General features: G+C 31.1%; 1 protein-coding gene across 1 annotated transcript; it reads right to left on the minus strand.

Annotated features, from left to right (window-relative positions):
* Positions 1–6,285: 6,285 nt before the first annotated feature.
* On the minus strand, positions 6,286–10,021 carry LOC114368811 (pre-mRNA cleavage factor Im 25 kDa subunit 1-like). The gene is made up of 7 exons (XM_028326073.1): positions 9,615–10,021; positions 9,456–9,501; positions 7,491–7,584; positions 7,329–7,402; positions 7,163–7,249; positions 6,977–7,087; positions 6,286–6,588 (listed from the first exon to the last, which is right to left on the minus strand). Exons 1-7 carry the CDS (start codon positions 9,794–9,796, stop codon positions 6,517–6,519), a joined length of 666 nt encoding a protein of 221 aa, XP_028181874.1. The 5' UTR covers positions 9,797–10,021; the 3' UTR covers positions 6,286–6,516.
* Between the last annotated feature and the right edge of the window lie 2,081 nt (positions 10,022–12,102).

Genomic DNA, 12,102 nt, shown 5'->3' on the forward strand with positions numbered 1-12,102 from the left:
ACTTTTCAGTTTGCAAGTTGTAAAATTCGTGTGTAAAATTAAAGGCAATCTAAATCTAAGAAATTTAAAATAAAAGATAAAGATAATAGATAAGATAGAAGATTTAAAGATAAGATTAGAAGATAAAATATTTAAATTGCGATAAAGATAACTACTTCTACGAAATTCAAAGAAATAAAATCTAAATCTACTAAATCTAAGTACTTACTCCTAAAACCCAACAGTAAAATAAGCAATAACTACTTCTTAGAAAAACCAACAATAAAAATAGGGAGTAAGATCTATATATTAAAATCGTTAAAACCTGACAAGTCTAATTAGCCTAGATATATGGATTCTGGATTTGTCTATTATCAATACCAGTGAACTAATTTTGCCCCACATCTATCCATCTACTTGCCCCTGATGCCTCATGATGATAAGCCTACCTTAATTACCCATCTTCTAAATGCCCTTTGCGAAAACTCAATAACTAAGATGCATTAAGATTACGTTCTAGATGTTTGCTAAAGCATGGGCATTGAGGCATTAAGTCATGCTAACCCAATGATTTCTTTCTTTTATTGTTTTATTAAGCGTTACCCTCTCCTGAATGGCCTAATCCTTAAAACCGATTCACGCATTCATTATTTATCCCTACTTAGGCTTTACCCTCTCCCGAGTGGCCTAAAGACTAACAGAAAACAAAGTCCGAGATGCAAAATAAGCAAGAAAGAAAAGAAGATAAAAGAAATTGGAAGGAAAATCCTCTAAAAGATAACCCGATAATTTCCTCCTTTTAGTGTTCTCTTAAGCGTTACCCTCTCCCGAGTGGCCTAACCCTTAAAAACAGATTCAAGTATTCATTCCTTACCTCTAATTAGGCTTTACCCTCTCCCGAGTGGACTAAACCCTAACAGAAAGCAAGTTCAGAGATACAGGATGTAAAAAGAAAGAACGGTAAATAAATAAAAGAACCTGGAAGGAATTCCTCTTTTTATTGATAACTCTTGAAATGCTCCATACATCATTGACTTTTTAGGCCTGCCAGGCCCTAGCTAGGGGATTAGCCACTCATAGTCATGAGGGCTTTACAATGAGAAGGGGGGGGGGGGGTTGAAAGAAAGATAATAAGAATATAAGAAAAGGGAAGGAAAAGGAGAGAACTGAGTGCCAGAGGTCTGAAAACTGAGCTCTCAGGAAGTGTGTACATTTTCCTAGGCTGACCCTCTTATTTATAAGTGCAAACTTGGGCTTGGGCTTTCCTAGTCTCACTGAGCGCGAAGCCTCGCGCTCAGCGTCACGTCGCGCTCAGCGCGTGCCGTGCGCTTAGCGCCTTGCCTTCTTGCGCGCTGGGCACGTCATGCGCTTAGCGCCTTGCTGGACTTGGGCTTCTTCTGATTTTCTTATTTTTTTTCTTTATTTCTGCTCCTTTTTGCTTGTTGTACCTCCCTTTTTCACATCTGCAATCAAAATTCGAATTTAATTGAATCTTTCCAAATTAAAGCATAAATAACTCCTAAATAATTAATTCTAAGTTAATTTTAGACTGATTTTCCACTATTAATTCACTATTATTTAGCAGTTATCAGATTCCAAGTTAAAAACCCGAGGTGTTAAATTGTAGTGAATTGTGTTAAATGTGTTTGAAAATAAGTGTGAGGTCATGAGTATTGTATAATTCATGAATAGTGTCTGCATGCAAAAGTTATGGATTCTTCAAAATCTAGACCTTAGGGGTAAATACATTCAATTTGAGTGTTTCCTTAAGTCTATATTGATCCCATATGATTGGAGCATTCTCTCAAAACAAAGTCACCCTAACTGGTCATCTTATGATTTCATTTAGTGTGAGTGACTTGATATACCCATTGTGTGACGTGTCTTATTATGTACTCCTAGGCACACTTGTGTTGTTTTTCACTGACGTAGTTTCACGCTACATATAGGATTGAGTCTTGGTGTATATGTTGCATAACGTCCGTGTAATGATTATTGTGACTTGCTACGTGATGGTGGGTAATGCATTGTGTGAGTGTGAGAAATTGTGTTGTACTTAAGATTTATTGTTCTAAACATGTGATTAATGTGAAGGTGTGAAATGTGATTAAGTGATTAAATTCTTGGGACAAGTGATGGTACACAATGAGTAGTAAAATGATGGGAATTGTGCTAAGTTAAACTTGTTATACTTATAGTATATATATATTTGTATTCTTTTATCTCTACCTGTTTAGGAATATGATAACTCACTCCTCATGTGTTATTTGTGTTTGAATTCAGTGATGATCTCGAACCTTGTGTTCGTGAGAGCAGATGATTAGGTGGATTACTTTAAGGAATCTCGTATTAGAGGACATTAGAACACAATGCTCTAATAGGATGACATTGAAACATAAGTTTATATTTTAATTGCATGATGTTCCAAACATGTCATTTTACTTTATTTTTGTTACTTATTTAAGTTCTTTTGTAAACTTGAATGACTTTGTTTTGAGCTGAAAATATTCCTGAAAAGTTTTATTTAATAACAATGAAACAAATATAGACCTTTTACTCATGTGAATTTACTTACGATTTTATTGAATAAAATTGATTTAATTAAATTTCACATTTTATGTTTTTCTCATTTTTATGCATGTTAGGATAAAGGGTGTCACATTCTCGCAATTGCAAATAGTAATATTAAAGACCAAATTTTCATTTCATAATTATTTGAAAACTATGAACACACATCTATTGAGAGTTATCTTCACAAGAAACTTCTAAAAAAAAATCATCACAAGAAACTAATATAAATTATATAATTATACATAAATGATGAATAATTAATGTTATATATGTAAATACCCACACACACACAATATATATATATATATATATATATGCAATCAAGTATTACCTTCTAGATAAATATGTTCGACTAAAAATTCATTTTCTTCTCGATAGAAATGTCCAACTAAACTTATATTCTTTACCAATAAAAAAACTTAATTATTCCTTAATTTCAATTATAATAAAATGTAATTATTCTCATATTATATAAACAAATTACTCTTGCTGGATACATTTTCAACAAGTTATGAGGTAATTACAATTTATTTATTCTATTAATGTTTTATACTCAATGATTATAAATTCAGACCCTTTAAAATGTTCCTCTCACTTTATATAAATAAAATCTTTTGTCTTGACTGTGTGATAAGAGGAGTGATCGATATGCACATATTTTTATTATTAATTAAAAATATTAAATATTATAAAACTATGAGTGAAATTCATTAAATAATAAGATGTAAGACTTACTTTGTGATTTTTAATAATTTTTAGTTAATATATTACTGGCATTTCTCTTGTAACAATAACTAACTCACTATAAAATAGTATGAGATAGAACATTTTCATGATCTTTTTGTCATTTTTCTCTCTCTCTTTTTTGTTATTAATTTGCCATTTTTCTCATAGATATATAATATCTACCTACTCCACTGTTTAATACACTGCCAATGTTGCTTTAAGTTGATTTTCTAATTTCTATATCCAAGAAAAGTCAGCCCGTTGACAATATGAAGAGTACGTTATCTTCTTTTTTTATTGTTCCCTCCTCTCTTGTGAACACAAACACAGATCCTGTAAATTTTATTCAATAATTAAAACAGCTGTTATTATACTATATTCATTTCTGGTTTTTCAACGTTGAATTGCTTATATTTTATTTTATGGGTGGGCTTGGCTGACTATATTTAAAACTCGAGTCCGATGATAATAAAAAAAAAAACTTAGGTCAATATATGATTATGAATGATTCCGAAAAATACAAACCACTCTATAGTTTAGATTTTCATTGTTGAAAACCACGGCCGAGAATCTTGTATGGAAACCATTGTTGTTTTCTCTTTTCAAACTTCATCGCAACACAATAGGACAACTGTTAGAAACATAAGGGGAGAAAAAACACGAGTTAAAAAAAAATCAAGTTGGTGTTCAGATTAGATTTGGAAAAAAAAATTAATTTCAATAGTTGATTATATTTTTATTATAATTTATTGTTATGTTTGAATGTAGATATGTTGTAAGTAAAATTCATTTTGTTTGAACTACGTAAAAGAATAACTTTTATATTAAATTTACAAAAAGCATGAAGTTATATGAATTAGTTGATTCTGTATTTGATCTAATCAATTACTAGAAATACAATGAAAACAACAGATAAAAACCTATTATTTTTAAGCATAAGTTCCAAAAAAGATTATTATTTGAAATAACAAAGAAGAATTCCTTTGTAATAAAAAATAAAAATTGAGGAAAAAATAATAAAAATATTTATAATATGGTTTTCTTATCAGACAAAAACATATGAATAGTGCTCAAATAACATTTTTCCATGTAAAGATTTTTCTCCAGATGTTTTAATCCTTGTCAAATACAAATGAAAGGAACAGTACAAAGAAGCACGTGGTTGGGAAAAAAAATAGAAAAAGGAACCATGCATGATCTGGATTAATATTTAATAGTCTAAAGACTGACTTTCTTTATGTTCTGTTCTGATCCAGATAATGAGTATTTTAATCATTTTCTTTGTCAATTTCCTTTGATGCTGCAAGGATCACCGACGTTGGTGATGGGCAACAATCAATTGTCATAAATCAAATTGTTACCATGTTTTAGATGTACACATGAATGCCAAAAGAGAGGTGAAATTTGCAACTGTGTCCAAAATGTGCCCCCACAATTTATATCACAACAAGACCTTATCTTTCTCCTACCAACTGTATGAGTATATATTACTTTTTTTTATTGTGTTTCAAAATTTAAGTGTGTTATGTCTCTAGAAATCATCAGGTTAGGATAATCTTTAATACTTATTGAGTATTTACAAAAATATTATAAATTACCTATTTTTAATACTTAAGTACTTACAAAAATATTTATAAATTACCTACGAATAAGATCTGGATTTTTTTGCATTTTAATTTTTCACACATTCATATATTCAGCAATTCAAAATCAACCGTCTGATGAAAATCAGACTGTTCATATTTTATTTCAATAAATCAGAGTTAAAACAAACATTTAAAATCTGATGATCCGTCCGATCTTCATCCAATGGTTACGAATACCGCGACTATGTGAGAATGCTTATAAATTTAACTGCGCTAAATCCACCTCCCACGCGATGTCATTCCTGGTTATCCTATTCCAACTCAACTCAGCAACAAACCAGAGACTAAAGAACAAGAAACTAACCTCCAACAGTCAGTATTTTCATTTCTTTTTTGGTCTTGTTTATGGAGTTAACATATTGGAAATTGTCAAGGAGACTAATGATCTGATTGATGAAAAACCAAGTTAAGGATAAGGTTGTGCAAGAACAAGCACAAAACCAAGTCAAATCTTAAGCAAAAGCATCTGAAACAAAATTGGCAAAATTGTACAGGAATACATATTGTTATCTATTATAACCCATCTGCATAAATATATATGAAAAGTACCAGTAAATTTTGACAAATGCTAATTATTTCAACATTGTGTACATGAGTTACATAAAAAACTCTTCATGACTAGTCTATCTCTAAGAAGTTCGATCCAAAAACAGCCTCCATTGCAACCAACTCTATTAACATTACTTCCCTTCGCAGCATCAGTGATCTCCTCTCTAAACCGTCAAAATCAGTCGAGACTCTCCTTTTGGCATTGTCAAGATCAGAAGCCCAAGCATTCTTTCTAGCATCACAGGATCCTTCTAGCATTCAAAACACCATTTCAAGTGCCAAAACCTCACGAGGTGTTTGGTATTGTTATAAAATAAGCGTAACTCACAAAATTAAAGGAGATGAATGCATACTTTTCTTGTTGAATGATCATATCTGTTTAAATATATAGATTTATTATAAGCAATAATAATGGACTTCCTAGATAATAACCAACCACGCTTGGTCTAACAATTACTAAAAAATAACAAACTAATACTAAAAACTTGTTCAAACAATTAATAGAAAATAACAAACTAATAGGCAACTATCCACGTTCAAAACATGTATGTCTTATAGATTCTAAGCCAACAAGTCACGATCTCGCATCACGGCCATCAAAGAGACAAGAAAAGTACAAAGTCTTTTACTGAATACACTAGCATGGCATCAAGTAATATGCTGATGAACTAGCTGTTATCTCGGTCAGCCAGTTCTTAATGAAGACCTAACCTCCTTACCTTCTATGTTTTCCAAGAAACTTAGAAGCATAATGCTAACAGTTATATGATGCCTATGTTATCAATTATCATGTCAAGTGAAAACAAAGGCAAAATTAAAGAACCAATCGAACTCCATTACTCTGAAGAAAATTTCACACTAACCATGCAAGTATGATACATGTAGCTATTTTCAACATTACAGTATAATTTTTCGTATAGAAACTAGAAAGCCATGATATATACAAGTCTGTGTCTGGAGTCTGGACGCGACATGAGGAGAGGATTCTAACGAGCAAAGCCTTAGTCCCTTCACCCTGGATGATAAAATAGGTTGCAATCAGGTATCAAGATTCTATCATGTTGAAAGAGAATTTTGACAGCAGCTGTGGGACCCCTGATATAATTTGCCCATATGTCTGTAAAATGCACAGGTAAAGGGGTCAACCCAATCATCAACTGAACACTCCAGCATTTCTCATAGGAAATATTGGATAAGACAGACCATAACCAACCAATGTCCTTACAGTTTTCAGGAAAACAAACTAGTACTCCGAGATAAAGTCAACCACAATCACCATAATGAGGATCAAAAAGGAATTGTTATCCTTGAATAATGTCAGTTTGACCATGTTATCCTAAAGTATGTTTTAATTTATAAACATAAATGAAATAAAATATATAAACACCAGACTGGCCACATGTACTAATTTCAATACTGTGAAGTGTGAAGGCTTAATGATATCACTTATCAGAGCAACATAGAGCTAGATACTTTCCATGTGAATGGATTTTCTTAGTCTGTACCTTGTGATTTTCATGAACTTGGCACAACGGAACTGCAAGCACCCTCATGTTTGTAGGCACAATGAACTTTCTACTCTCTGGCAGCTTCACAAGGAAGACTTTGGTACACTCCTACACCACAAACCAAGACTGTGAAACTAGGACATCTATCAGAATTTGTATAAACAAGCCATTGGAATTATGTACCTTTGGCTTTTTTACATTAGGTGGAATGAAGGGATACATTAATGTTTCAAAATCAGGCCTCCACCACATTCCAAGGCATTCACCCACCTAAACCAAGTAAATTATAGTTCAAATGCTCACGTGATGTGAGGTTGTAATGACAAGTACAAAAGGACAAGTTTAATACCTCCCATTCTGACCCGTCCCCATCTTCATTCACAGAGAGCTTCCTTGCCAGCTTACGCTTCAACCCATCAGTATCTAGAAATTCACAATTTAATCTTCAGTAAAATATCACAAAAAACATTCCCAAAGCTTTTCATTTCAATGTTTGAGCTTCCTCTAATACCTGATTCACCTGGCCTTAATCGGCCACCAGGAAGTTTATATATGGAATTTCTTATTTGCAACAGCAACAAATGAGGATGTTTGAACAATTCAACCTGATAGAAGAACATTTACATTCTCACCTCTCAGTTCAGAATCATATTGCAAAGCTTAGGTGTTTGACAATATCTATCTAGCACTTCAGCAACAAAATCAAATGCCCAATTGCTAAGATGAAGATTACGAATATAACTTCAAGAAAAGTTAAGTCAATCATGTCTTCCTCAATCTCAATTTTCAAGAAGAATTTCCATAAGTTTACTTGCAACAGGAAGTTTGGAACAAAAAATAGACCTCAAGAGGCAATAGAAGATATCTATCTTGGGTAAATTTTCAATTAACAGTAGGCATGATGAAATTAAACATATATAAAAAGTCATTTAATGGTGAGGAGATTGTGTGGTAAGTCTCGCCATCATAAGCGAATCCCACTATGTTTAAAAATTAAAACAGTATACAAAAGCTTTTTAGCTAGTCAATGAATCTCTACACCAGTATCAGTGTGAATTTGATACACAGCAAAATCAAGAACACTTTATGATACAACAGAAGTTTGTATAATTCCCTCTATAGGAGATTGGGAGACACGCTCTGCCTCCAATATCTGAGAATTTAAATATTAATTGGTTCTCCATTTAAGTTGATTAAAGTATTAAACTGCTTTACTTAAGGTCTAATATGTAGTCTAAATATAGCTAAATACAAAGTATTGGTTTGAATCCTTGTGAATGTCCAATCCATCTTAAATTTTGAATACATAATGATCACAATGATATACTTGATGTTGAACTGCCAAAATTTATGCTCAATGGATAATCTGTGTTCCATTCCACATCAATACAGACATGACGCGGAAGCTTCAAACTGTTGCCTCTGCATAAATATATATATAAAATACTATCCTCATACGTGATTTTATTGCTGGACGTGAGTATTGGATGTGTGTCCAAACATACACCAAGTGAATAGAGTAAGTAGAACTATACAGACAAAAACATGATACATAGAGTAAGTGGAACCACACAGACAAAACATGATATGGACAAGGCTATTCTAACGAGAATTTATCTTTAACAAGGTATCTACTCTTAAATTTTGGCTCGTTAAGAAGATGATAATGCACTTTAATGTAAAGTTTGACCACTTTTTTTCACCCTTTTCTTTTCCTTCAAACCAAACACATTTTCTGAAAGTTTTATTTAAAAAAAAAAAGAATTTAATTTTCATACACATGTAAAAAAAATTATCTTGTCAACTAATAAAAAATCATGGTTTTTATCAGTTAACAAATTATGATTAGATAATAGAATAAATATTCTTTTCTTTATACTCTCAGTGTATAGATTATTTATACACTCAAAAAACTAAGTACCTTAATTCTTATACAATAAGCAACTTAAAAAAAACTAACTTCTCTTTTCTCTCCCCCACACTCTCTGTTTTCCTGTCTCCTTGCTCTGTTGTCTCTCTCTAGCCTATCAAGTCATCTTAAAAGAAATAAAAATTGTCAAAATGTTTCTTCTTCTTTTTAAATTCTTACTTTTGAGTTTAAAAAAAGCTTCTATGGAAAAAAAAAAAGCTGGCCGAACATAGCCTAAACTAAATCAAACCTGAATACACCTTTTTTGTAACACTATAAAAATGGCAAGGCTTACGGTCCCAGAAACTCATTCAAGAAACTTGGCATAATTATTACCCGTCCCTCTTATAATTAATTATAATTTTAACTTTTTAATGTAACATTAATTATAATTAATTATAATTTTTCAGGTTATCTCTTAACAGTGAACCAACAAAATCTATAAATTATTTTTTATAAAATTATTATTTTCTTTCATTATTCTAGAACGGAGAGAGTAAGAAATGAAATTAAAAATAAAAAAAATTGCAAGAAGCTAATGAATGGCTAAATGAATAGCCAACGAACCAGTAAGACAGCTTCCACGCAGGTTCGTATTCCACTGGCAGCATAGCTAACAACACGCAAAATCAAATTAAAGAAAGAAAGAAAAGTTAAAAGAAGAGAACAAAGAGAGAGATTAAATTGCAGTAAAAATAAACAGAGAGGAGGAGAAAGAAACCGAACTTGGACTTCATCCTGAGAACACGATCAACTAAGGTGAGGTCTTTGGAGGGAACAGCATCTTTGGATCCAAAATAGTAACTGCTCAAAGGATATATATCGAATTCGAGGCTCTGATCATCGTTTCCGCTGTTTGGATGATGCAAAGCGGTGACGCTCACTTCTTCTTCTTCTTCTTCCCCCATGTTTTTTGTCCAGACGCCAAACAGAACCGAGTGCACACACAACGAAGCAACAACGCAAAAAGTCAAACACTGAAATAAAAGCTAATGATAAAGTAGAGAGAGTAATAATTTCTCGTGAAGAAGAGCCTGTTCCTTCCAGAGAGAAGAAGAAGAGTGTTCTGTTCTCTAACGTGGCACTTCACAAGCTTCGTTTAACTAACGCCTGTCGACTATCCACTGGATTAACTAATTTCAACCGACGTAGCTCTTTTATTTTTTCTTTTTTTTTTTTAAAGCTGTTATGATTTTTTTCCAGTGATTTATTCCATCTCTCGTAAGAAGTGTTGCGTAGGAAAAAAATATCTTAAATTAATTACTAGTATTATTCAAATTTTTAGATAAAATTGTAAAATTGATCTTCCACCTTATATTCAATTACGGATTTATAATTTAATTCACAAATTTGGTTCACAGTTTTATAAATCCTTGTAAAATTAGTTATTAAAAGTCTGATTTGGACATTGACCATTAACCTCAAACATTAAGTGTCACGTGTCAATGTCACGTGTCAACGTCTAATTATATTTTTGGTCCCCCAGTTTTACTCCAATTTCGATTTTGGTCCCCCTATAGTTTAATTTTCACATTTAGTTCTCAGTTTTATAAATCTCTTCATAAATTGTTCCTGCAAAATTGGTTTTTTGAATGGTTTAGGGTGCTAGAGACATGGTAGGTCTTGATAAATCCCGCCACTTCGTTTTCATCGCAAGTTTTTCACTCACTTGGAATCTAGAGAAAAATCACTCTTTGTCTCTCTCTCACTTCCGAGGTTGTTCAACTTGAGAAAGTGGCGCATGAATCCCAACGTGAGCCTAAAATTTTCAGATCTCTTACTTTAATAGGTTCTGTAATAACCCCCTATTTTTTTTTTCTTTTTTTGCTCCCCATGAGGTATTATGTGTATATGACTGTTTAAAATATCACTTCTCCCGTAATGAAATTTGGGATACCAGTGCCTATGTATGACAATGGTATTTTTGTTTGAAATTTAAGATACCACTTCTCCCGTAATGAAATTTGGCTGAATTTATAAAGGGATTTATAAAATTGGAGGGCCAAATGTGCGAATTAAATTATAAGTGAACCAAAATTGAGATTGGAGTAAAACTAGGAGACCAAAAGTATAATTTTACCTACAAAGAATAAAGCCTTTACAGGGAACCACTCAGACGTTGACACGTGGCATTGACATGTGACAATCACACGTGACATTGACAAATGACAGTCAACGTCTGAGGTTAACGGTCAGGTCCAAATCGGACTTCTAGAACCAATTTTGTAGGGATTTATAAAACTGGGGATCAAATTTGTGAATTAAATTAGAGAAGATCAAATCCAAAATTGGAGATAAAATGGATAACTAAAAATACAATTTTGCCAAATTTTTAATATATTATACTATTTGATTTTCAGTTACTAGTTTTTTTACTCTGTTCCTTTTTATGTGTTGTTTTAGGTTGTTGTATCAATAAAAAAAGTTATTCTATTAAAATAGTTACGAAATTTTTTATTTTATCTATTTTTCTTCTCATTCAATGATAAATGTATATGAAAAATAAATAATGATATAATTGATAAAAAAAATAATTAATATGATCCTAACATTTGTAAATGATAAAATAAATAATTTTTTTTTCAAAAATCCAACGATTAAAAAGAAACAAAGAGAATAGTAAGTGAATTAATGATAATGAGATTAAGGTTATATTTGGAAAAAAAATAGGTAAAAGTTGAAAAGTATTTTATCGAAATCATAAGTATTTAGTAAAATGATATGTTTAAGTGGTTGGAAAATATAAAATGACATAAAGAATAAAATAATAAAATTTTACTTTAAATAGAAAAGATTAAAAAGAAAATCTAATAAATATTTAAGGATAAAAAATAATAAATATAAAAAACTAAAAGTTAATGCTTTTAAAAATGTTACTTCAAGTAAGTCTCAAAAAATATTAAAAGCTATTAAAAAAGTTTTTTTACCAAATAATTAATCAAGTTTTTTCAGCTAGAAAAAATATTAAAAAAGAAATCTAATAAATATTTAAGGATAAAAAATAAAAAATATAAAAAATATAAAAAATTCGAAATTAGTGCTTTAAAAAATGTTACTTCAAGTAACATTTCAAAAAATATTAGAAACTACTAAAAAAGTTTATTTTTCAAACAATCAAATAAGTTATTCAGCTAGAAAAAAAAATTAAAAACTAACTGAAATATCATTCCAAACACACTCTAATTCTATAAAATTTTCACTTTTTATTTATATT

This window comes from Glycine soja, chromosome 9, assembly GCF_004193775.1.
Source record: "Glycine soja cultivar W05 chromosome 9, ASM419377v2, whole genome shotgun sequence".
Taxonomy (NCBI): Eukaryota; Viridiplantae; Streptophyta; class Magnoliopsida; order Fabales; family Fabaceae; genus Glycine; species Glycine soja.